Raw genomic sequence first — 27118 nt, 5'->3', positions numbered from 1 at the left:
CTATGTGACCAATAGAAAGGAAGAAAAGAATGTATATACTGATCCATGCTACCATTACCAAGGCTCTGGCCTCTTGCCATACATCTTATGTCTGGCACACTGTAGATGATTATCTGTTCTGGGTCCCACAGTCAAGAGGGAACCTGAGTGCCCATGGCTGGCCACAGCAGTTGTCAGCTTTGTGTTGAAAGCCTTTTCTTTTTCTTTAGTTTTCATAGTGTTCGTAGTCCATTCCACTTCTGTCTTCAAAGTAAAGTTTCTGACTTGATGGCTACAGACAGGTTTATAAATGGGAGTCAGGTGACATATTAGGCCTGTCTTCTGGAAGCTAAGTTGTTCCCTTCCTTGTAATAGTTCAGAAATAGTGCTTGGACTCTGGTGGAAAGCTTCTGTAGTTAGTGTACTGGAGGCTGCAGAGGGAGAAGGGGATTCCGAAAACTAAAGGAAAGGGGGTTTCTTCTGATTTCAACAGATCAATTTACCAAACCTGTAGTTGTTTGCATGCTGTGCCATGTGATCATCTCAAGCTGTCACTTGGACGCACTAGCTGGTGCTAGGTGGTCTCGGTTGGCTTGCTGACCGTGATCCAGTCCCATAGCACCTCTCACTGGGAACTTTTCAGTGCTAACAAGTTCGACTGCCTGTAGTGTTCATACTGAGTGTCCCCTCTGGCTTACTGGGTCTCTATGGAAGCTGGACCTGAGGAGCTCAGGAATAGGATGAGTAGGAAGGACTTCTGTAAAGTTAGTAGTGCAGTCTCTGAGATTCTGTTAACAGGCTTTGAAAGGTCATACCAGGGAGTTGTACTTGCTCCATGCTTTGGACTGCAAGGGCTGTCTGTCTGTCTTTGCACCCCAAAGGATACAGCCTTACTGCTATAGTTGGGTGCAGATGAGAGCTTCTTGTTTGTATTAAAACCTAGTATCATTTGCAGCTTATTTTAAAGGGACCTACAAGACAGAACTTTGTAGATTTGTAATGTCATATCAATTGAAGTTAGATAAGGACTTATTAACTTTTTATTACCAGCATAAGTCACTATCCTATATTTGCCAGATGGACTTTCTACCTGTATACAGATTGTCTAGTAGTGGAACTAGAAGATAACTAGATAATCCTATACTGGTTGACTTGACTTTTTAGTTAGAACATTGCTAGAAACAGGCAGGCGTGAAACAGACTAGCACTGACCCATCACCCATTGTTTACTGCTCTAGAGGTAGTAGAACCTGGGAGGCGAAGCTGATAAATGAGGTGGACCAAGTCTCTTGCAATAGCCAACTTTATTCAGAGCATCAGATAGTTCATACTCTAAGGGTTAAGAAGAGTCAGTCATATGAGTAAAGTGTTCAATCACAAGGACAAGCCACACATAGCAAAGACATGTTTTTTTTTTTTTTATCCCATGGAGGCATGTAAACAAATAACAATAACCAGTTGTAAAAAATACTCTAAAGTGAACCCACTCCTACCCACTACACCTGGAAAGGGCATGAGAACACATTCTAAGAACAACCCGTTTTATAGGGTAATAGAGATTATAAGACTTGTCTTGTTTACATGGAGTTTTCTCACAAGGTCTCAGACATTTTCTAAACACAGCTTTGTTCATGCTATAACTCATGGTGGTGCGCATGGTCTTTGCATCTTTGGGTGGCATATAAAATGTGATGAAAAATCTAGTGAATAGCTGGGTTATGGTAGTGCATGCCTTTAATTCTAGCACTCAGGAGGCAGAGACCAGCCTAGGATATATAGCGAGTTACAGGACACCAGGGCTACACAGAGAAGCCCTGTCTTGGAAGAAAAAACATTGGGTGAAGGATGAGGTAGCCTTAGTAGACAGGCAAGCTGGGAGGTCAGAAGCATGTGGTGCCGAAGAGTGTCATGGTGTTCAGTAGGCTTACAGACAGGAAATTTGTCATGCTCTGCCAAGAGGTTTCCCTCCTGTCTGACTGAACTTGCTTCTTTTTCACAGTTGTACTAGAGTGGGATACTAATTTTAACAGGTAGCTCTTTCAGTCATGGACTGTAATCCTTGTCTTTTAGTAGATAATTTTATGAAGGATTTTATTCTGATGTTAAATATAAGAAGATTATTAAGTAGCTAATTTGTGAAGTCAATTTCTTAACATTGTTTTTTTTTTTTTTTTTTTAATGAGTTGTGTCTTCTAAAATACTCTCTCTGATTGCTTTTAGGTTACCTAGGGTATGCATAAATACAGACTTGGAAACTCTGAAAGAACTTAGAGTCAGCATTTCGAGGTAAATATGTACCTATTAAAGTAGTATTAAGTTGTCCCAGTCTGATTTATTAACAGCCAGCTAAAGTGTACAAATGAGTTTACCTGCCCATGAGTGCTTGAAAGGCTTGGGTGTAAATGAATGCCAACAGCCAGCCGCTCTCTGGCCTGTCCTTGCTGTGTGATTACAGTGTAAGTACAGTGAGCTGCCCTCCAAGCCCGGCCAGCATTAGAAGTATTAAGATCAGGGTTGAACACGGTAAGCTTTTCCTATCAGCCCTTACACACGCTCCTTACAGCTTTCTTTCTGTTGTTTTTGAATCATAATATCATTTAGGAAAGGTATCCCATATTTATTTTTCCCCAACACTAGCATTGTTAATTTTAGTCTTGAACTGTCTTATAAAAAAGTTTGATGAAAGAGTGGCTAGAACAGGTTTAACAGTTCTTGGAGCTTATATTTAATTTCATTTGTTATGTTGGAATTACTGTTGGATTTCATGCACACACTGAAGACTTAACTCTAGGTTTATTTGGGTTTCTTGGCTAAGTACCTCTCTGATGATTTTCATTTGCTTTTTGTACACGTGACTCTAGGAAGTAACACGTCATTCTTTCTTTGCCTCTGTAATTTGTAAAGCATGGTCTTTAGTGTTTGAGTAGCATGTATGTATTCTTTAGAAGCCTCTCCTTGCGCTTGGCTGCAGCTTTCTCTTTTCTGCAGGTCAGGCTTGCCTGTGTTGCCTCTCATTCTTTGTTCTTTGTTTTAGAAGAAGAATTGGCATCCTAAAATATCCCAAAATCCTAAAATGTCTTTTGTTTAAAAGTTGATGCAAAATAATGGCTTGTTATTCAGCTCCTAATCTGAGTAGAACTCTGGTGTGTGCATTCCCTTCACAGGAGTCTTATACTTGACTGTTTGTGCATTTATTTTAGAGCTGAAGCTTGGGCATGCTGTGAGTTTCCAATAAGCTATCACAATGTCAGAATGCAGTTCAGACAGCAGCAACACAGCGCTCGCAGACATTAAAACGGTAAATCTGGGTTGTCATCGGTGGAGAGGATGAGGGCTTATTTCTGGGTTTTACTATGTTATTCTTTTTGTCTCTTTGGCTGCTGTTTTTGTGGTGTTGGGTCCTGAGTCAAGGTCTTGCTTTGCATTAGGTAAGTGCTCTGCACTACACCCCAGTCTCAGGGAATGCTGCTAAGTTAGGGACTCAAAGAAGCTGCCAAACAGCTTTGCCAGTTTCATCAGTCTAGATTGTTTGATAAAAAATTAAAACCTGTCATTGAAAATAGTCACTTGGGGGTTAATCCCTTGGCTCTATCAAAGAAGTTAATGATGGTTCATCTGTAAGACTCAAACTCTTATATATCATCAGGGGTTCTGTGCCTTTCACTTATGGCTAAGTTTAAAATGAATTCAACTGACACTTGCCAAAGAAAGTAAAAATTGGTTTTCCTGTTATTACATGATTGGGTTACCTATTGATGTTTTAATATTGAGCTTGGTTTCCCTAAATAGAAAGTGTTTTACTGGGGCCAGCTATCATATATTAAATGAGTAAAAATTAATTTAAATATTATGATTTTATGGAAAATAAAATCGGAAGGGTTCAATTGCTGTCTTCTACTTTCTTACCTTTTACCATTAGAGATGGCAACATTCATTTCCAAACCAAATAAAAATATATTGACTTGCCCCATGATTGTGTTCTGTACTTTATTGTGTGGCTACTCATGAATTCCTAACTCAGTTTTACACACACACACACACACACACACACACACACGAAACATGGGAGTAGCAGATTTGATATATACAGAAAAATGAAGCCCATATTGTTCTGAGGGAGCCTGTGTTCCAAGAAGAACAGAGAGAGAGGGAGAGTCTTTCTGTGCACAAGTATAAAGTGGTTATGTTATAAAAGCCAGAGGGAAGCTGCTGTGCCACTCAGCTGACTCGGCTTTCTGCACACCTGCATACTTTGTGTGTTGTGTCCCAGTTGTGGCTTAGGACAGTGGCTCACAGTCACACAATCTAACTGACCGTTTTAAAGCAGGAGGGGGTATGTCAAAGCTAAGAATTCTTTAAAGTTCGAGAAGAATAGTTTATGAATATTAGTAATTTCAAGAAGATTTACTAAAAGTTTCAAAAATATTCATAAGGACAAATAAGGAGAGAATGCCTAAACTTTAGAAGTCACGGAAGCTTCTAGATGGAGGCCATCCCTGTCTCTTGCATGAGCCATGTTAGACTCCTGAATGTGCTGGAAATAAAGTTCTTAGCTTGTGATCTAGCTAACTGGAGGACCTCCCTGGGACGACCTTAAGTTTCTAGTCTGATGGCTTTCTTTCAGGCCTGTCCCTGACTTTCCCTTTTTTTTCCCTTCCATACTTCCTTTTATTTCTGTTCTCCCCCCCCCCCTTAGATCTTTTATAGAAGCAATAACGGTGATTTGCAGTGTTATTTGTTTAGAGTTGCATAAAATTCAACTCATGTTGACTTGGATGGTATGGGAATTTGTTGGCTCATGTCTTTGGCAAGGATGTTAGGCTGAACTTTGAGGTTGATTGATTTAGTTGCTCATTGATGTTACCAGGGACCAAGTTTCTTTATTGTTACTGTTGGAAGTGCATCTTTTTCATGGCTGTCAAATGATTTCAGCAGCAGATGGGGCTGGCATTTCTTGAAGCATGTTCATAGGGGAAGAGTTGCTTTTCAGCCAGTGACTGAAAGGCTCCAATCTTTTGTTATTGGATTATCATGAATCAGTTCCTTGCCCAAAGAGAGGCATGTGCCATTGGGTGAGTGAGGGCTTGGTGACTGGCAGGTAGTAGAAAGTCTGAAAGCAGCCTTGGCAGCTTTGATGAGCAGATTTACTCTGCTGAAGAATACACCAGGTGAGGCAGTGCTCTTTCTTGGGAAAGTGCAGAGTAGATACTGAGTGACAGTCACAGAGTTACCTGTTGTTTCTAAAAGAAACCAAGTAATTATTTGTATTATAATATAATATAAATTTTAAAAAGGACCCAGTACTATCCTTTATGAATGAAATCAGATAAAACTTTAACTTTACTTGGATGTTTATTGTAACATTGTTCACAACAGTCACAATACTAAAGCTGTACCTGTGCCTGTCTGTCAGCAGAGGGAATACATACATACATACACACACACACACACACCCATACACAGGAACACATGAGGGATATTCAGAAAATAAAGGACCGATATTGCAAGAGTTAGACTAGGATAACAAATATATGCTTTACCCATTTAGCCTCTCTTGCTTTTTATTATTTATTAACTTGTCTGTCTCTGTAGCTTCTTGTCAAGCACTGTAGGAAGTGCTTGAGCCTTTGTCCACAGGTGCTTCAGTGAGTACTTCCTAAGAACATAGCTACCCTCTGATATGCGTGTGCTGAAGGCACCACCCTCAGGGAATTTGAACCTTCTATCTCCAGTGTAAAAGAGTTCATTAATTTTTTTGTAATGCTTTTATTTATAAATGTGATCAGCATTAAGACATTTTTTTTTCTTTCTTGTTCTTTTTCAAGACAGGGTTTCTCTGTGTAGCCCTGGCTGCCCTGGAACTCACTCTGTAGACCAGACTGGCCTCAAACGCAGAAATCCGCCTGCCTCTGCCTCCCAAGTGCTGGGATTAAAGGCGTGTGCCACCACTGCCCGGCCAAGACATTCTTAAATGTAGGTAGAGATCTATATTTGTACACTTATTGTAGCATAGTCACAGGGGCCAAAATATGGAAGCAGCTTAAGTGTCTATCAGCAAAAGAATGGGCGGACACAGGGCTGGCGAGATGGCTCAATGGTTAAGAGCACTGACTGCTCTTTCGAAGGTCCTGAGTTCAAATCCCAGCAAATTACAACCATCTGTAATGAGATCTGACACCCTCTTCTGGTGTGTCTGATGACAGCTACAGTGTATTCATATAAACAAAATAAATAAATCTTTAAAAAAATGGTGGGCAGACACACATACACACACACAAATATTTGATTACAGTAAAGAAGGAAATGCTGACATTGTGATAACCAATTATACATAGAGGTCATTATGCTAAATGCAATTAAGACAGTCTTAGAATGCAATGACAAATACTGTCTTTCATATATGTGTGTGTGTGTGTGTGTGTGTGTGTGTGTGTATGTTGGCATGCGCCAACACTGCCCGGGTGGGTATATATGTGGGACCTAGTAAACAGAGCTTTCTGACAACGTAAGAGCACAGGTGACAGGTGTGAGAGTGTGGGAGACTTGAGGGAAGCTGACTGACTGGTACAAGATTTCAGTTATGGGGAATACATCCTAGAGATGGAATAGTCAGTGGGCTACAGTTGATAATGCTGGATAGGCTGTAATTGAATCTGCTAGGTGTGGCTTGTTAGCATTCCCACCACACCTGAACTTGGGAGCTGTGTACCAGCAGATGTGCTGATGAGTTGAGCTGTAACAGTCAGTTCATCTTGTATGCTTTATATCACACTCCTTAGTATAGCTAGTTTATTGTGAAAATGTGTCAGGCTGAGGAGAGACCAGATACTGTGTTGTTAGGCCTCTTACAGTCTGTTTTGCTGTAGCACATAGTTTCTTTTATATTTTCCAATATTGAGTTTTGAAGAATAATTTCCTTCTCTTTTAAAAATTGGAACATACTTAATTTCCTTTGTAGATCGTTTTTCTAGATTAATCATTAGTACTAAGAAGCAGGAGGGTTATGGATAGGAGGGAGCTGCTGATCTTATGTGCATAGTGTTTAGAAGTGCACCTGTTGGCTGTTTTCATTGCTGCTGTCTTTTCTCCTCCTTTTCAGATTTCCATTCCTAGGATTCAGTCTTGTTGAAACCTCCCAGGATGCCCTGATGACTCCAGATGAGCATGTCTGCTGTGTGGAAAGTGAGGGGCCAGGCTAAGGTCAAGGGTTCCTAGACAGAGCATCTATGGTTGTGAAGTAGCCAGCACAGAGTGGTGGCAAGCCAGGTAGCTCAGGAAATGGCTGTCTTAGATGGTGGACCTTCAGGGTTGCCTCTTGATCTGTAGAAGCTAGGCGAACTTGACACTTGACAGTTCTGTGTAATATGCTTGAGTCCTGTGTGCTGTGGAATTTGGAACTGTGGGTGTCAGGTATAGGATGAAGTATATAGCTTTTTGATTTTCCAACAAAAAGTAAGTTGATTATTTCCCATAAAGAATATGTTTTTTTGATCCCAAAAACCTGTGTAAAGCCAGCCAGTAGCAGCAGCAGCAGCAGCAGCAGCAGTAGCAGCAGCAGCAGCAGTAGCAGCAGTAGCAGCAGCAGCAGCAGTAGCAGCAGTAGCAGCAGCAGCAGCAGCAGCAGCAGCAGCAGCAGCAGCAGCAGCAGCAGCAGTAGCAGCAGCAGCAGCAGCAGCAGCAGCAGCAGCAGCAGCAGCAGCAGCAGCAGCAGCAGCAGCAGTAGCAGCAGCAGCAGCAGCAGCAGTAGCAGTAGCAGTAGCAGCAGCAGCAGTAGCAGCAGCAGTAGCAGCAGTAGCAGCAGCAGTAGCAGCAGCAGCAGCAGCAGCAGTAGCAGCAGTAGCAGTAGCAGCAGCAGCAGTAGCAGTAGCAGTAGCAGCAGCAGCAGCAGCAGCAAAAATGCCCAATAGCTTCTCCAGAAGTGCTGTCACCCTTGCGTGCCTCCTTCCTTTGAGAAAGGTAGTAAGAATGATAATGCTGGTTGGTGTGTGGACAAGCAGTCTTGCTGAGGTCCTCAGTGCTCTGTACTGCTTACTTACAACACTACCTTGAATGAGCTGTGAATTAAACCTTTATTATCATTCTTACTGCCTTTTTCAAAGGAAGGAGGCATGCAAGGCATACAGAACTGAATTTTGCCATCTTGATTTCTGAAACAGGAGTGCAGTGTTGTACCTCTGTATGAAAAAGACTGGAAAGTAAAATGCTTGATTTTCAAGAAACTATAGATGGACTTCTCTTCCAGTGTCATAGAGTAATTAATAGTAGTGAGTGCCACAAAGCAGAGTAAGGGTGATAATTCCAAGAGCAGAATGGGTAAATTCTGCTCAGTGAGGGGACTATTGATAGGCTTTCACATAGTCTTGACATCCTAGCCTTCTTTCCTGGTTTTAGAAAGATTGGACTGGGGATGAATAGCCATGTAGTGCTTGCAGTGGGACCATGAGGACCTGGTTTCTTGATCCCAAGCATCTGTATAAAAACTAGGCACTGTGGTGATTATCTGTTCTCCCAGCACTGGAGATAGGATGTGTTGTGTGTATGTGGTCCTTGTTGGTAGAGATGGACAGATCCTGTGGTCTTGGTGGCTGGCCAGTTATTATGATCTTGCAGACTGTGTCAAATGTTTTGAGATTCCTGTCCCTTTATTCTGGTACTCCAATGACAAACGAAATGACAACCCCACTAAAGTCCAGGTTGGGGGAAAACAGTGAGTTTATGGGGCTTACAGGCCATCAGTGAGAGTCCTCTCTCAGGAGAGTGGGCGACCACAAAGCAGCCATACCACTGGAAATTCTTGTCCCCAAATGGATGGCAGCTTCCTATAGCTGCATAGATGGAATCCCTGCTCAGTTAACCTTCCACTTGAGAGCTCCTGAGGCTGTGAGGCCTTGTGTAATTAGAGCAGGACTCTTACAGAGGGCAGGAGGTAGAAGAGGAAGCAGCTGAGACTTCAGGTAAGTATCTGTGAATCTCACCCGCTCCTTCTGTGAACAAGACTTGCCTCAGGGTGTCCTTCAAGTAGTCCCAGCCAGTCTGGTGAGAACGCAGAGGGCAGTTGTGCAGCCTCAGTGTTACTGATGCTGAGCTCCAGTTTCCAGTCCGAGTTCCTGCCTATGAGTGAGTGAGCTGGCCAATGCCATCCAGGGTTGACCTAGCCCCACACTTGCACACACTGGCCTACACATATACACATACATATGTACAAATAGTTTAAGTTTTAAAAGATCAATGTTTAGGGCTGGAGAGATGGCTCAGTGGTTAAGAGCACAGATTGCTCTTCTGAGGGTCCTGAGTTCAAATCCCAGCAATGGTGGCTCACACAACCACCCATAGTGATATCTGACGCCCTCTTCTGGTGTGTCTGAAGACAGCTTCAATGTACTTGGGTATAATAATAAATCTATTTTTAAAAAAGATCAATGTTTATTTTGCCAACTTACATAGTGAAATTTACTTCTGGAAAGAGTATCTGAAAATGGGAGGGTGCTTAGATGACACGGACAGTTTTCCATGTAAGGAATGTCATGGGTTTAGTTTACTGGGGTAGGTATGATTGTAAATATACATGTCTGAGGATAATTTTAACATGCAGTTATAGGTTGTCAGTTAAGCAAAACATTCCTGTTCTCAGGCTTTTAATAGTGATATAACCAGCTCAAGTGTTTGCATCTTTAGTGACTTGCTGTACATTGGCTCATTTTGTAAACATAACATTAGAGAACTTAAAAAGAGTATGTGTATTTGTGTATATGTGTGTGTGTGTATATATATACACATACATATATATACACACATATAAATATGTGCATATATATATTTGTATTTTCCTGTGACAATACAAATGAATGTGTTCATGTATTTGGCAGTTGTCTGGTTCATTCTTTGGATAAGCTTCTAGCTGTAGGATTTCCAGGTTGGGTATAGACTGCTTGACTTTTAAAACCATCTTTTAGATCTCAAGAGAAACCAAACCAACCATAGGAAGACTCTGAAAAGGCTTGAGGGAGTGGTAGTACGATGTCTCTCTTGTTCCCGTGCTTCCTTTTGTTTTAACCCTGCATGGTTGTGTAATGGTATTCTTTTTCCCTTTTGTAGTAAGCTGTGCTAGAACAAAATGCAATGAAAGAAACACTGGATGAATGAAAAGCCCTGCTTTGCAGCCCCTCAGCATGGCAGGCCTGCAGCTCATGACCCCTGCTTCCTCACCAATGGGTCCTTTCTTTGGACTGCCATGGCAACAAGAAGCAATTCATGATAACATTTATACACCAAGAAAATACCAGGTACTAATGAGACCACTAATACTGGAGCATTTTTCACGAAAATGGAAAAACTAGTATAGAGTTGACACAACTTATAAAACTCATTTACTCTTTCAAGCCTGCCTCTTCTGATTAATTTTCTTGTTCAAAACACTTTTATTCTTAATTGTTCTCTGTTCTAACATCTGCTGGGTAATTGATTTGTTGTGTTGGTTCTGTTTCTTAGTTCTTTATCCCACTCTCCTTGAAATCCACACTGTTCCTTTATATTCATTTGGGTGTACCAGTCTTTTTTTTTTTTTTCTTTTCTTTTTTTTTTTTTGTTTTTTCAAGACAGGGTTTCTCTGTGTAGCCTTGGCTGTCCTGGAACTCACTCTGTAGACCAGGCTGGCCTCGAACTCAGAAATCCGCCTATCTCTGCCTCCCTAGTGCTGGGATTAAAGGCATGCGCCACCACCACCTGGCTGTACCAGTCTCAATAAGCTAGGTTGGGATGGAGATTGGTTAGATGTTCAGTCTTGAGTGGGGAGAAGCATACCTCATGTAGGGTTCAGTCATATGTGCCATTCTAGGGAAGTAGCCTGTGCAGAAACAGTTCTTATGCCATTGCTGGTGCCGTTTTAATGTACATTTACAGCAGCACAGCTGTGTGTGGCAGCAGTTTCACTCCCCTCTTATTCTTGAGTAAACATGAAGATAGTGGTTTTCTTTTTACAAAGTTGTCTGCAGAAGATTTTAGAAAATGGGGAAATTTCTCTATGTAAAGCAAGCTAATTCTTAAGTGTGGTACCTGGTTAAGAAGTATGTCATCTTTTCCCATGTTTCAGGTTGAGCTGCTGGAAGCAGCTCTGGACCATAACACCATTGTGTGCTTGAACACTGGCTCAGGGAAGACGTTCATCGCGGTCCTGCTCACCAAAGAGCTGGCCCATCAGATCAGGGGCGACCTCAACCCACATGCAAAAAGGACCGTGTTCCTCGTCAACTCTGGTAATCAAACATCATTTCCCACATGTGAGGAGAAAATTGGATGAGCCTTCATATTTAAACAGATTATCTCTGTGGGGTATTAAATTATTGAAAATAAAACAAGTTTGACAAATAGTGTGCTTACTGAAGTTTGGCTAGCCAAAATACCATTTTATTTCTCTGTAGAATTCCTCTCAATTGTTCAGACTCTGTGTTTCTCTTAGATGAGGACTTCTCTGGGGAGATGGCTAAGTTGTTAAGATTCCTTCCATTCTTGATGTTTTAGTTTCATAAAGCAGGTGAAGCCTGGCTAGACGTGGGTGACTTTTGCTGAGGCAGTTTTAGAATGATCCCAGCTTCTTGAAGGCTGATGGTTTATGTTTGGGACTGCAGAGTGAAAGCAGAGCCTGTGAGCCTATTTAAAGACAGTCTAAGCATACTGTGATTTGAACAGTACTTGTTGATGGACTGACCTGATTTCCTGGAGGAGGGCAGGAGAGCAGGTGTAGACTCGATGCCCATCCAGCCTGCCAAGGACTTAGAGCTTAGGTTGGAAGTCAGGTGTGAAGGGTATGAGGTTGTCCCGGAAGTGACGGAAGAGGATTGGGATTGAGCTCATCGGCTACCTTTGAAAGGTAATCCTGGAACTATGATTTTTAAATTAGCTATTTAAAAAACTGGTGGCTAGGTGTAACAACAACTGATGATTGTTTTTAATTGCTCAGAAGCCGATTTGGCCCAATGTTCATATTCACATATTGTCTTTGTGACCAGCAAACCAGGTTGCTCAACAAGTGTCAGCTGTCAGAACTCACTCAGATCTCAAGGTTGGGGAGTACTCAAACCTAGAAGTAAATGCGTCTTGGACAAAAGAGAGATGGAACCAAGAGCTTGCTAAGCACCAGGTGAGACCTGCAGAGACGTTCCCTGTGTGGAAACTACAAGTCCTTGATTTGCTTATAACCCTCAGCCTTAGCTAGCTGAGGAAGTTTACGACCTTTACCTTCCCATCCTTTTGCACTCTCTGTTTCTGAAGGTTCATCTGAGATCAGGTAAATTACTAAAGTGTGTTATTCAGTGGGTAGAAAAGAGGGAACTGCCACTATTTACCTGCTAGAAAAGTACAAATACCTGTGACTTATTTTGAACTTGAAGAAAATGTACTTATGAGTTACATATATTGAAAGTTGGAAAAGTTTCCTGGTTGAAGCCTTTGGTCTTGGAAGGAGGCTCCCTCTGCCTTCATGTTTCCATGTAGCTAGCATGTGCTAAGGGCTTTTGTGTGTGGTGCTAGGAGATCCAGAATGGTTGAGGGCTGTATTATAACTGACCTTCAGTGGCCTACATATTGGAATGAATCCACAAAAATAGAGCCTGTCCACAGCAAAGACTATACAAAGTTTTCTTTCAGAAATCCTGTCAGCTTAGTGGGGGAAAAACTAAAAACGTGTGAATTCTTTTGTGATTTGTCAAGGTTGACAAATCTCATCTGCCAAGGTATGGCTGAGAACACCTCAAGTCATTTTAGTAACTCAATCTTTCCCAGAACTTTCATCATTTATATTTTGGCCCCAATGTTTGTATGTGTGATGTACATATGTGAATTTTTTGGCTTTAATTTTGATCCATGAATTTCCTAAGTCTTGCTACCATACACTGATTTGTGTGGTCTCTCTCTCCTAGAGGTAGAGCCAAGCAGGTTAATGGCGTTTGTGTACTGATGTCAGTTTTATTTTAGGTTCTCATTATGACTTGCTATGTCGCCTTGAATGTTTTGAAAAATGGTTACTTATCACTGTCAGACATTAACCTTTTGGTGTTTGATGAGTGTCATCTTGCGATTCTAGACCATCCCTATCGTGAAATTATGAAGGTAGGTTTTAGACTTTATCAACTTCAATAATTCATGGTCAGATTATTAAATTATTGAGTACATACAATTTTAAAATTTCTAATTTTTACACGTATAGGAGTTTGTCCCATGTATGCCTGTGCCAGAGGCCAGAAGAGGGTGTCAGGTCCTTCTGGAACTGGAATTACAGTTGGTTGTGAGCCAGTGTCTGCGCACTGGGAATCAAACATGGGTCCTTTAGGAGGGCGGTTAGTGCTCCTAATTGCTGAGCCAGCTCTTACATACAGTATTTAAAACAACAACAACAACAACAACAACAATAAAAACAAAATTTAATTACAAAAAAAAAGATTTGAAGAGTAATGGTGATAGTTACCAGTATTGGGAACTTAATTTTAGTATACTAGTGAATGAATCTTAATGTTCATTTAATCTATGTAATTTATTAACTTTCTAACATTGTAATATTAATTGACATATTTTTTTAGTGTATCCAAATGTGCCCTTTTGAGAAATAGATCTTTATGTGAAAACTACAGTAATTTATAGTAATTTATAGTATTGTGCTACTGTTCAAGAGCACTGGGTTTTAGTGGTTTCCTGTGTTTGGATGTGGCAGTGTCCTCGCTGTGGCACTGCATGACAAAGCCCTTACTGCTTGTCTCTTTCATTATGTTAGCTCTGTGAAAGTTGTCCATCATGCCCTCGAATTTTGGGACTAACTGCTTCCATTTTAAATGGGAAATGTGACCCAGAAGAATTGGAAGAAAAGATTCAGAAACTGGAGCAGATTCTCAAGAGTGATGCTGAGACGGCGACCGACCTCGTGGTCCTGGACAGGTAGGCTTCTGAGAGAGCGGCCCGGCTTAAGGAAACTGCTCGTGTGCACCTGCTCGTGTGCACCAACAGTTTTGAGAAGGCTGGAACTTTGCTTTCTTTAAAAAACATAAAAACATTTTAAGAATGTGTTTTCATTTTAATCCCAGGTGTAGGGATGTAGGGCTGCTTCAGACTGTCCAAAGCAGCTGACCATGGTTTGCCTCGTGCTCTAACAGAAGCATAGTTTTGCCAGCTGCAGATAATTTCTGCGATTGTGTGACTTTGGAATTCCAGGAACTTTTCAGAGGGTTCATAAATATGAGGGCCCCAAGAGGCGAGTGGGGGTGGGGTTGCTGGACTTTAAGGGACTTTGTTTACAGTTTCTTAGTAGTAGTGGTCAAAGAAGAACCAAAAGGAAAGAAATTGGATTCAGGAATCTCCTTCCTCTCTATCCTTGTTTCTCTCCTGTCTAGTGTTAGGGGTGAAGCCTGGGGGTGGGGGAAAACAAAGGGTGGGGAGAACAACCTACAGAGTAGCAAAGAGCAGCTCCAGCTATGACCAGTGGGGAGTCTTTGGTAGCCTTCTAGTGAGCGTCTTACATTTGCTACCTGTTTCAGTGAACAAATGGCTGCTGAAAGGAGGGATCAGGACTGAGAAGTTTTAAGTACAGTTACCTGCAAGTACAGAAGCGCCTCCCCTTGTTTCTGTAGATAGCCTCAAATCGGGTACTGCCACCTTCTGTGAGGGTGATGCTCGGGGTCACTGTCCTGGCTACTTATATGTTAACCTGACACAGCTGTCAGTCATCTGAGGGAAGAGGACCTCAATAGAGAAAGTGCTTCCAAAGAGAGGGCTGGCCTATAAATAGACACACCTGTGCGGGCGTTTCCTTAGTGATCAGTGAGGGAGGGCCCAGCCTATTGTGGGTGTGGCCATCCCTGGGCTGGTGGTCCTGGGTTCTATTAAGAAAGCCAGCTGAGCAAGCCATGAGGAGTAAGCAAGTAATCAGCTCTGCCTCCAGGTTCTGACTTCTTTCGACAATGAACTGTGATACAGAAGTGTAAGCAAAATAAACCCTTTCCCCCAAGTTGCTTTTTTGATTATGATGTTTCATTACAGCAGTAGTCACCCAAAGACAGCCTTTTCTGTTTCCTGGTGTTGCTAGACTGGGTACCTAATCAGAATATTTACCTTCAGTGGAAAGGATACATCATCAGCTTGTTCTTTTATTCTGACCTAGACATCTCTCAGGGTGCATTGAAGGATTCTTTTCTTTCTTTCTTTTTTCTTTTTTTTTCTTTTTTAAAGGTGTTTCGAGTCAGAGTTTCTCTGTGTAGCTCTGGCTGTCCTGGAACTCACTCTGTAGACCAGGCTGGCCTCGAACTCAGAAATCCTCCTGCCTCTGCCTCCCAAGTGCTGGGATTAAAGGCGTGCGCCACCACTGCCCGGCTTGCATTGAAGGATTCTTAAGAGAGTTCAGTAGTATACTTTAAAATATTTAAGAAACACCCTCTTGTTTTGAAAATTGGTTGCAGGTTTCTGAGAAAAGTGCTCTTTGTGATTTGTGGGTTGTCTCATTTGAGCAGTTAACATTTTGAGCTTTTGTAACTTGATTGACATGGAAACAGACATGTGAACACAGCCTGACTGATGTGTTTACCTTTATAGAAAGGAGCTATGGTGGTTAGTAAAAATTGCCATTTTGGCAGAATCTAGAATTATCTGGGAGAGAGACAAGCCTCTGGCAGATTATCTGAATCAGGTTAATTAAAGTGGGAAGACCCAGCCTAAAGCAGGTGGCACCATTCCCTGGGTCTGGAGTCTTAGACTGAATACAAAGGAGAAAGTGAGTTCAAGACAGGCATCCATTGCTCTCTGGTTTTTGACTGTGGATGTGATGTGAATTGTTGTTTCGATTTCCTGCTGTTCATTATGAACAGTATCGCTGAACTGTGAGCTGGAATAACCCTTCCTACTTAAGTTTCTTTTGCCAGGGTGTTTTATAACAGCAGCTTAACTGACACTAAGTCAGGAAGCCTTATATTGATTAGTAGGGAAACAGGTTACCATTGGGACAAACTGTGAGTATGGAAGCGTGTTTGTAAGTAAAGATAATATTCCGTTCCTATCAGAACAGTCTAATGTCCTTACTAGCAAACCACTAGTGAATCTTCCCACCTTTGGGGTAGGCTGTTCCTTATGTCCGTTGGCCAACACAGTTGTGATGTCTGTACATACACAATATGGCTTTTAAAGTCATATCACATTCCATTTATCTGGATTGGGTTTATTTTCGTGGCTTGTATTAAGGAAGACTTCTGGGAAGAAATAGAATATCATAGAACTTTCTAGTAATAACACTATGTAATCTTTGAGTTCATGTTTCCTGGTTCTCCAGACAGCTCTAAGAGTGTTTAAGTTCCAGTTTTCTGTCTTTGTTTCTTTTCCTGTTACTGTGGTAAAGCACATACCTGCTTTAAGCTCCTGATGCCTTGATGAGTTCCCAACATAATGGATGTTCTTTGACCTGTGAGCTCAAATTATCTCTGTGAAAGTATTTTATCTCACAACAAAAAAACATAAGGCATTTGGGTTAAGAAAAATGAAAGCTATGTAGTAAGTGTTTTCATTGTATCTCACTCACTAAAATCATGGGTATGCTTTGGGGTAGTGTGGACTGCTCTGGTTGGTGTGATGTGAAAGGCACAGTTGACCCAAGGAGTGGCATACAAAACTGAATAAAAGTGGGCAGTGGGCAGTGGGAAGCTTACCTTACCAAAAGTACATTCATAGTTAACTGGGCCAGCGGAGTGGCTCAGCCTGACCCGAGTTAAATACATGAGTCCCTCCTTCAGGGTGGGTGATATGTCACCACCACTTTACCCACACAAATGTGGAAAGAGGAAACTGACTTCAGTGTTGCTCTCCTGCTCATGCACTGTGGTATGCACATTCCTGCTCCATCATCCGGACCCCACAACAAATAAATAAGTGAACTTTAAAACTTGAGATTTGCAGAAGTTAAAAGAGTTCACGTTAGGGGTTGGAGAGATGGGTCTGCAGTTAAGAAGAGTCCTTGCTGCTCTCGCAGAGGGCCTGAGGTGGCTTCTCAGTACTCATAGCAGGCCACTGCCTTGGCCATCTACACACACACATCTATACATAATTAAAAAGAACTAAAAGTAGAAATTTGCAGATAGTATGGTTAAGTTGTACATTTAGTGATAAAACATTCCCTGGTGACCTCTACTGATTAGTTCTGTTTCCAAAAAATAATTCCTGGGTATTTTGAATATTTTTTTGTTTTCCGTTCTGCCTAAGTGGACAAAAGAAACCAGTCTACCTACAAAACAAAACCCAATTTGGGGACTCCAATGAAATATTTTCACCAAGTTCTTTGAACTGTAGCCTTATGCATTGATTGCTTGCAGCTAACTCAAAGAAGCCAAGTGTCACTAGGAGGCATGCTGTGAGTCCACCTTGTTGCTTTAGTAGAGGCCTAACCTAATTAGAGAAGGTAAATGAATTTTTAAAAGAAGAAGCAAAGGGCATTTGGGGAAGGCAAAGGACTGTAGCTGAAAGAGCCTTCTTCGAAGGGAGGGGTGTGGGGAGGATGGCCTTGTTCTGGCAGAGTTCCCTGATGTCATCCACATTGGTCTCTTCTGCAGTCCCAGCACATTAAGGTGGAGTGGAGTTCCCAGCATTCCTGAGATGTAGTAAACATCCAACTTGCATTCTTTTTTGTCTTTTAGGAAAAAACCTCTTGTAAATAATATATTATTAAAAACAAAAAGGGGGGTGCACTTGGAGAGATGGCTGTTAAGAGCATTGTCTGCTCTTCTAGAGGATCTGGGTTCAACTCCCAGTCCCCACATGGGGGCTCATAATTGTCTTAACTCCAGTCCCAGGGGACCTGGGCACCCTTACATAGATATACATGCAGGCAAACACCAAGCACATAGAATAAAAATAAATTATTAAAAACAAAAAGATTGCATATCTACTGTGGGGAAATTCAGAAATATGAAAAAGTATAAGATAAATTCTAAAATTCTACCACACGGTTGGCATTTTGGGATATTTTTTAGTGTCCTCTTTTCCTTGTACTTTAGAAGCAGCTTTGCATTTTCACTTATACTGACAACTTGTTTCTGATTTTTAAAGATATACTTCTCAGCCTTGTGAGATTGTGGTAGATTGTGGACCATTTACTGACAGAAGTGGGCTTTATGAAAGATTGCTGATGGAGTTAGAAGAAGCACTTGATTTTATCAATGACTGTAATGTATCTGTACATTCAAAGGAAAGAGATTCTACTTTGATTTCCAAACAAGTGAGTATGTACAGAGCCTTGTAAGTAATAAAGCGCTTTTCTCCATTGTGAGCCTTGGAAGCCATGGAAAGAGGGCTCTTTCCATTGAGGCTATTTTCTACACAGTTTAGTTTAAAGCCTTATTTTACTAGTTCATTGAACATGTGATCACATCAGAGTTGAGGCTGGGTTTTGTGACAGGCACTTGTATTTGTGTGCTCTAGCCCTCCATGCAGGACTAAGGCTTCCATCCTGCCTGCTTAGGAAGTGAGTCCCATTCAATTTGCTTTGCTTTGCTTTTGGTGAGATGAGTTAGTTCCTGTTGAATCTTTTGCTCTGAGTTCTTCACTGTTGCTGGTGGCTGTAACAGGACCAGAGCTGTTAGGACAGCGATCTTCGGTTGATTCCACAGCAGCAGCAGCCGCAGCACTCTGCCACCTCAGCTGATTGGAAGGGAAACTTAGGGGACCCATTCCTGGCCTAGTGAGTCGGTGAGGAGGGCTCTAAGAGGGACTGCGTCTGACAGGGGCTCTCGAGTGATCACAAGGACACTGATGCTCACCAACAGAAACCACTCTTGCAGCCAGTTTTAATATGGGCCTCTTAAATGGGGCCCAGAATTTCTCTTGTGGTGATTTAATTTTTTTAACAGCATTGTCTAGGTTGTTTTGTTGTTTTGTTGTTGAGATAGTCTCACTGTGTATCTCTGGTTGTCCTGGAACTCACAATGTAGACTAGTCTTGGCCTCTGACTCACAGAGGTCCACTTGCCTCTGTCTCCTGAGTACCAGGATTAAAGGTGTGTCACCATGCCTTACCTTGTTTGGGGTTTTTTAACCTTATGAATCTTGCTAAGGCCATATTCAGCCCACTGTCTTTGCTGCATATATAGCTGATAATTGCCCCATATATTTCTTCAAGTTGTCTCTAAGAACCAGCATGGTATAAATTGTCCAGCTTTATAGAGAGAAGCTCTGGTGCTGGCCTGGCCATAATTCACCTGGACGTTTTACCATTTCATTTTAATACTCATTATAATAGAAAAAATATATGTATGAATGACTTGGGGATATTTAGCATGAGTACAGTTGAAGGGAAGTTGCTTTGGTCTTCGCTAGAGAGGAAGACTGGCCTGAGCTGTTGTACACCGTAGCTCTCATAGCATTGGCAGGGACCGACCAGATGATGCAGCTGTAGTGCAGAGGAACCCTGCATCCAAAGTGCACTTTTAAAATCTCATACAGCACATATTTTAGCTGCTATTTAATTAATTAATTAATTAATTAATTTATTTATTTATTTATTTAGGTTTTTCGAGATAGGGTTTCTCTGTATAGCCCTGGCTGTCCTGGAACTCACTCTGTAGACCAGGCTGGCCTGGAACTCAGAAATCTGCCTGCCTCTGCCTCCCAAGTGCTGGGATTAAAGGCATGTGTCACCATTGCCCAGCGCTATTTATTTATTTATTTTTGCTAGGAGAAAGGGAATGGTTCATAGATCTGTTAAACAGAGGTTGGGAAGACTGCTAAGCTGTCCTCTAATGTTAGGGTATGGATCTCTGTCCTCTTGCTGTGATAAAACACTTTAGGAAAGTATGGGATAACCATCAGCTTTTGAGTTTCTTTGCTTTTCTTGTAGATACTGTCAGACTGCCGTGCAGTGTTGCTCGTTCTGGGACCCTGGTGTGCAGATAAAGTAGCGGGGATGATGGTGAGAGAGCTTCAGAAGCACATCAGACATGAGCAGGAGGAGCTGCACAGGAAGTTCTTACTGTTTACAGACACTCTGCTGAGGAAAATCCATGCACTGTGTGAAGAGTCCTTCTCACCTGCCTCACTTGACCTGAAGTATGTAACTCCCAAAGTCCTGAAACTGCTCGAGATCCTACGCAAATACAAACCCTATGAGCGACAGCAATTTGAAAGTGTTGAGTGGTACAATAACAGGAATCAGGATAATTATGTGTCCTGGAGTGATTCTGAGGACGACGATGATGATGAAGAAATTGAAGAAAAAGAAAAGCCAGAGACAAATTTTCCTTCTCCATTTACCAATATTTTATGTGGAATTATTTTTGTGGAAAGAAGATACACAGCAGTTGTTCTAAACAGGTAACTGTTGAAGTCAGTGTATGTTCCCTGTAGGGGAAGCAATGCTGGGAGAATGAAGAGCCCTCATGCAGGTCTGTTTTTCTGTCTTACAAGGTCTCATCCAGTGTCCGTGTGTCATGCCGTCCTGAAGTAACACAGGAGATACCTATAAATAGTCAGTTTCTCTAAAGGCTAATTTAACACAACTGAAGTTTTCATCTTAAAGGATGCTTATCCATTCTAATTAATCCAAAATGGAGAATACACACAAAAAAATGGATGGACGTAAAGCATTCCTTGTTTTGTATGCAGTCGCTGGAGTCAGTTCAAGTGTCAGTCACTCTTTAGCTGATGTGAGCTCTTGTGTTAAGCATCTCTCACACAGCTGTTTCTTCACATGCTCCTGAGACATTTTATCTGAGTATTGAGGGTGTTTTTTTTTTTTCTTAAGTATTAAAATTTTCCCCTTAAATATGGTGGTGTGAAATATTCTAGTTTCGAGGCACGCAGGTCCTAAGTCTTTAGAACCTTCAGAATAAAAGTTGTCATTTATATGCTTGAAGAATTGCTTGGCTTGAGGTTGGTGCCTGGGAAGGAAGAAAGGACTGAAGGCTGAGTTGGTGACAGAACAGTGGCTACTGGTTTAACCCGTCAGTCATACCATAAAAGAGCACTTTTCATTAAGCTGAGAAGGACAAGAGCTTCCAGATGGCTGCTGCTGCCTGGACGGCCCTGGAGGGTGTGAGCCTAGAAAGGGTGGAAGTCACATGCCCCTTTCCCATGTCTTGCCTTAAGCATCCTTCCTCTATGTCCTTATATTAGTCTGTATAGTAAACCAGTGAACAGTGTTCCTCGGTCTGCTTTGAAGAGGACTCTGCTGGGGCTTGTGACAGACATCTCAAAAGCAGGAGCATCTCCAGGTTGATAAACTACAGGAGGCCAGGGGCAGTATGTCTGCCTCCACAGAACTGATTGCTTGCTGGGAAGAATCCTGTGTGGCTTCTGTATTGACTTCTGTGGCTGAGAACATAGGCAGGAGGACCATTGTTCAGTCTTCAAGGCCACACGGGGGACATTTAGAGGTAGATTTGCAGTTTAGGTTGCTTTATTGACTGCACAGTAAAATGTTCTGGGTTGGAAGAGAACGTTACAACATTCTGAGGATATTAGTAAAGATATGTTAGTCCCTATTTCTATTCCTTAATAGGTGTTGGGTTTCCTGGGTATGGAGCTGTGCTTTATATTGAAACTATGACAAGTACTTATTTAATGTATGATGGGTTTGATTTTTTTTTCTTTTTTTGGGTAGATGCTTTATCATTTTAAAGAGGGTCCTTATTTTTTTGTACTTAAGGCCGTACTTTTCTGGGAGATCCATTAATTGGCCAAAGTCTGATCCCTGAGAGCCTTTTCTGAAAATAGTCCTCTCTGCGGAGAAATTAAACTTTGTTTCCTGAGGTAATTGCTTTTTTTCCCCCCTTAACTACTTCTTGAATGTTTAGGAGTTTTAAATTTTTTTGAGTAACGGGAAATTGGACTGGAGAGCAGTCATCTGGCAGTTTTCATTGTGGTGATTTTCTGGTCATTGAGCCCGGGCCTCCTGATGGATATGAGTGAAATAACTTGAGGTACTGAATTAAACCGGACATTAAGGTTGGAAGGGACCTCACTGAACATCTAATCCAACCACTCAGTTGTATAAGAAATGCTGCAGGAGGAAAAGTGATTTGCTCCAAGTTAAATTGCTAGTCAGTGGCAGAGACAGTTCTAGAATCCTAATGCCCTAGCTCTCAGCTTCCATTTCTTTCTACAATCATAACACTCCTGATGTCCTTGAGCAGCAGAACCTAGTGCTTATAGCAGGCCAGGGGACCAGGAAACATGTGGCTGGAGGCAGGGTGAGGGTGAGACATGGTGGTATTTCTTAGACTGGGCAAAGGCTTTTCAGAGGTCAGAAAGTCTTGCCATGGATAGCTGCCTGCCCTGGGTGTCATGGCTTGGAGAGAAACAGGTGTTTATCTTCTTTCTTCCCCTTTAAAGAACTCATGCTGGGTCTGCATGTGTGCTGTGCAGAGATGTGTCGGTTTCCATTGCAGAATTGTTAGCCAGAAAAAGTTGATCTAAAATCAATCACTTACTTTCTGTTGACCTAAGGATCAAGTTCATTGTGATCAGCTTTTATGAAATGTGTCTGGAGTCGGTATTCTAGGATGAGTGAAGAACAGTCTGAAGTTGACTTTATGGCGTCTAATTAAATGTACAGTAGAAGTTTTGTTCTAATAAGCTTTTAAATAAGCTTAGAAAAACTTGGTGCAATCTGGAGTCTTTCCTCCCATCTGTTTCACAGGAAACCCTCCTTGCTGAGGGGTGGGAGCTCTTCACACCGGCTGCTCTCCAGCTCCTGAGCAGCCAGCCACACTTAGTCTCACATTTGCAGTTTTCTCCTGTGTCCCCTCAAAGCTGTGCTCACACACTCCATGTGGGAGAAAGGTAGATGTTTGCACAGAGTCAGATACCAGTGTTACTCTGTGCTTAAGTGCAATGTTCTCATGCTGGCTTACTAGGATCGTGAGGCATTGGACAGACCTGAATTTGCATCCTGTTTGTCTCCAACTTCTCCCTCCCTAATACTTTTTATTCTGAACTAATTTTAGATTTATAGAGCAGTTTGATAAGTAGAGTCCTGCATTCTCTATGTTTCCCCATGATTAAAGTCTTTGTTTCAACCAGGGAACCACCATTAGTGCAGTACTGGGCCTGCCCTCTTGGCTTTATCCCAGGTTTGCCAGTTTTCCCTCAAACTAGTGCTCTGTCAGTCTTAGCCATCGCTAGGGTTGCATGCTTGGCTCTATTCCTTCCTTTTGTTTTTTTCAGGGGGCAGGGTCTCATTTAATCCAGGTTGTTTTAGGAGGCGTGGCCTCACCCCAGGTTGGCCTCTAGCTCATTCTGTAGTTGCCTCCCCTCCTAACTCGTACATTAAAGGTGTGTCTCCACCACAGATTCCCTGTCCTCCTTCCATTCCTGAGGCTGTAGAGCATCACCGTTGTCTTCTCAGTTTTCTTTGCTATTTTCCTTGTTTCTGATGACCTTGAAGGTCAGGAACATTGGTCAGACATTTCATAGATTGCCCCTCCATTTGGGCTCAGTGGTGGTGTTCTAAGGGTTAAGCTAGGGGTAGAAATTCCAAAGACTACTGGAGAGCTGGCAGTCCTTTCTGGTCACATCATATTAGGGGCTGGTGTAAGAAAACCATTATTGGTGATGTTCAACTTCCACTTAGTGTCTGCCAACCTTCCCTACTATAAAGTGTTTCTTGTTTCTTAATAAATGCTTTGGAAGCAAATTCCCACATCTAGACAGTCTGCAGGAGGAGGGAACGATTAACGTCTACTTCGGGAGGTGGTATATATGTGCTTGTTGTGTGCAGTTGTCCTCTACTCTTTACTCTGTTTGCAGTTATTGGATCTTGTATGTGTTAGTGTGGACCATGTCTGGACTTTGTGTTATAGCCCTGTAGTGTGCTGTTTATCAGCTGCCCAGCCGCTCTAATCTGGGCCACTAGGTGCTGTGTGGGGGTAGCTTGTTTGCTCCATTTACCCAGCATTCCTTTGTGTGAGCTCTGCTTTACGTGGCTAATAGATACTTCACCCCTGCCCTCACCTTTATAGGTAACTTTTAGTGTATTGGTTTTTACATATAATTTCAAGGCTCTTGTACTTTCTGTTGTGTTCCCACAGTCGTAATCAGTCATTTTTGCAAAGGGCCTCCTGTCCTTTTTATACCCGGTTTATAGGCACATATTTTGTAAACTTACCTAACTTTAAAGCCTATGCATGTGCATCCATAAAATACTAATAACACCTGCCCACATTCTTACTGTATGTGCCAGTGTACACAGAAATGTCTTGTTAGCAGTGTGCTGTCCTTTAACACGCAGGGGCTCAAAATCGGGGGTGGGGGTGGGAGTGGGCGGAGTCATGAAAGTAATGTTTGCTTTACATTGACAAGATAGCGTAAAGATTAAGGGACACTACTAGGAGAATGTAATGTATTTCAGATACATGGTAGACATTTCAGATGTTTGTGTATAAACATGTTCTGTTGTATCTGTAGAATGTAGCGTGTATATTCATAAAACAGTTTTAATAATCTAGTTCTGTGTATCTTCTCTGTGTTTGGTCTTGCTATTCCAGTGTACCTGGGAAGTAGCATTTGGCACATGCTGTGGTCTTCCCTCTGCTCTGAGTTGCATAGAGAGATTGAAAGTCTATGTGTGGACACTATGAGAAGTAATTGATAAGAAGTTTATGCTTTCTGAATATAATACAATTGAATTTTAATGCCTTTTAAGTTTCATTTTCTTAGTAGTCTTTGTTGTTTTGGTTTTTGTTTTATGGAATTTTATAAAAATGCAGGTTGTTGAGGAATTGGGGAGGTTTTTGAAAAACCTCGTTCTTGACTCTCATGATGTAGATCCAGAGAGAACAGTGGAGCTCCACACACAGCTATCAGCTCCCTTGCAATGCCCACAGGAACAAGGCCTGCTCACATACATGTTAGTCATGCCAAGAAATCTTTAAGCAGGTTGTACCAATTACTTGTCAGTTCCTGAAGACAGTGGGACACATTTTATTTTCCCTGAAGCCTATGGCTTAAGTTTGGGATGTGGTTAGACATTCTATACATTAGTCTAGTAGAGGAATAATTTTCTTTTTTTATGTTAATGCACATACATAACATTTAATTATTGCTTACAATATAATTTTTTATTAATGTACATGTCATCTCTTCAGCTCTGCAGTTTGATGTCAGCATCATTAAGGAGAAATAAATTCCTGTTAGTATTTCCTTTTCTCAGCTAATTGAAACCTGCCAGCTTGATAATTTGGGCAAAGTATATTCTTAATTAGGAGTAACTTGAATTGCATTTTAAAACCTCCCATTACGTTCAAATTGATACTTATTTATGTAAACGCAAACTAACAGTACAAGGTATTTCTAAGGTAATTTGTTTCAGCTTTGGGGCACACTGTTTGTTTTCACTTGACTCTGTTCTTTGTCACTGACATAATTATTCATCACAATAATGGAACAGACCTTGGAGTGGAAGAGCAGGAAGCTTCTGATTCTGAAGGTTTGAGTCACTGAACTTTAGAACAGGCTGGATAGGCTGGCCAGGACAGGTTCTGGGAGCACAGGATACTCTACGTGCTCATTCAGTTTGCCAGGTCTTTGATATTAGTCTGTTTCATGTGTCTATTAAAAAAGAACGGTTTTACTTAAAAATGCAATTTTCCATTAGGAATTTATACTATGTAGCATGATTTCAGAGGGACCATGTGGAGTCACTTAGGTCAGGTGTGGAACCATTTATCCTGTGCTGAGTCTTTGAATGTGGGTATTTTCAAATAGCTGTAATAGCAGCACTGACTGTTAACCTTGGTTCTGTGTAACACGATCTGTCCTGTAGCTTTTTTCCATGTTTTAGTCAAAGGCCCCTGTGGGTTTCTGGTACTACAGAGTAATGCCAAGGAGCAGGTGGGAAAGGGGCCGTAGCTTGGGGTTCTTTCATGACGGTGCAGTGGGATGCCTTCAGCATCGCTGTGGACACTTTTGCCCAGGACTACAGGATGAACTCTTTAACTCATGGCCTGGGGGCCAAAAGAGGATTTGAATAGAGGTAGCAGGCCTTTCTTTCTGAAGAATTCTGCTTCTAGTGATCATAGTATTGGGTAAGATGAACAGCAGTGGGCCCCTGTCATATTTGTGGAGGAGAATGAGATGTTTAGACTCTGCACTCACTGCTGGGTGAGGCCCTCCAGAGAGGAGAGGTTTGTGTGTGGCGGCTGTTGAAGCCAGGCATGCCAGAAGTGTGTCGAGCTGTCTAGCTCCATCCTATCCCGGGACATCATTCTCTTAAGTCATCACTAAATTGATACTTGGAAGAAGATGACCCTTTCACTTGTCAGTATGCGCCAGCCTTATCTTTTTCATAGTAAGTGCTCAGCCCACGGATCTATGTGGTCAAACATGGTACTGGTTTTTCCTAAAGTTTGGTAGGAAGAAAAGACTGTCAGCTAGACACAGCCTAGAGTCATCTAAGAGGAGAACCTCAGTTGGGGAATTGTCCAGATCAAATTGGTCTGGGGGATGGGAGGGATTGTCCTGCTAATTGACAGTAGGAAGGCCCAGGGCAGTGTGGGCAGTACTCTCCTTAGGAGGCAGGGAGAACTGGGCTATAAGCTGGCATGTGAGCGCCAGCAAGCATTGGCCTCTGTGGTCCCTGCTGTACTCCATTGGTTGTGAAATGCGTTCTGTGGTCGGAGCTGAGTGGAATAGCAAGCTGGACTACCATCAAGTTCCTGCCTGAGTGAGCACTGGCCTCAGCTTTTCTGAATGGTGGATTATGACCTGGAATTGTGAGCTGAGATAACCCCATTCCTCTCCAACATGTTTTTGCTCAGTCTTTTATCAAAGCAACAAAAGTGAGACTAGAGCAACTATTTGGTTAGGAATGTTGGCCTAACACAATAAGTGTGAACACTGGACGTACATTCCTGTCTTATAGGAGGCTGGAGGCTAGATTTTAAACCATCTGGAGAGATGGCTCAGTGGTTCAGTCTATACTACTTTTATAGAGGACCAGTCTTTGGTTCTTGTATTAGGTGGCTAACAATAGTCTGTGACTCTAGTTCTAGGAGTTCTAATGCCTTTTGGGCACTCTACACATGTGATACACAGGCAGGCGGGTCTGTGTGTGTGTGTGTGTGTGTCTGTTTCTCTTCTCTCTCTCTCTCTCTCTCTCTCTCTCTCTCTCTTTCTCTCTCTCTCTCTCT

At 42.0% G+C, this 27118-nt stretch overlaps 1 protein-coding gene across 2 annotated transcripts in view; it reads left to right on the top strand.

Annotated features, from left to right (window-relative positions):
* Dicer1 (dicer 1, ribonuclease III) overlaps nucleotides 1-27118 on the top strand; it is a 67036-nt gene that overhangs the window by 10579 nt on the left and 29339 nt on the right. Inside the window, exons 2-10 of one of the 2 annotated variants that reach the window (XM_031357648.1) lie at nucleotides 2200-2265; nucleotides 3180-3277; nucleotides 10075-10262; nucleotides 11069-11231; nucleotides 11985-12115; nucleotides 12949-13083; nucleotides 13742-13902; nucleotides 18046-18214; nucleotides 19831-20303. In XM_031357648.1, coding sequence (XP_031213508.1) covers nucleotides 10119-10262; nucleotides 11069-11231; nucleotides 11985-12115; nucleotides 12949-13083; nucleotides 13742-13902; nucleotides 18046-18214; nucleotides 19831-20303 — 1376 coding nt within the window. In that variant the 5' untranslated portion in view covers nucleotides 2200-2265; nucleotides 3180-3277; nucleotides 10075-10118. The remainder of the gene's footprint in view (nucleotides 1-2199; nucleotides 2266-3179; nucleotides 3278-10074; nucleotides 10263-11068; nucleotides 11232-11984; nucleotides 12116-12948; nucleotides 13084-13741; nucleotides 13903-18045; nucleotides 18215-19830; nucleotides 20304-27118) is intronic. The other variant, XM_031357649.1, reaches the window with a different exon arrangement.

Source organism: Mastomys coucha, unplaced genomic scaffold (genome assembly GCF_008632895.1).
Source record: "Mastomys coucha isolate ucsf_1 unplaced genomic scaffold, UCSF_Mcou_1 pScaffold6, whole genome shotgun sequence".
Taxonomy (NCBI): domain Eukaryota; kingdom Metazoa; phylum Chordata; class Mammalia; order Rodentia; family Muridae; genus Mastomys; species Mastomys coucha.
The sequence above is the reverse complement of the archived record's forward strand: the minus strand, read 5'-3'. Positions and strand labels throughout refer to the sequence as shown.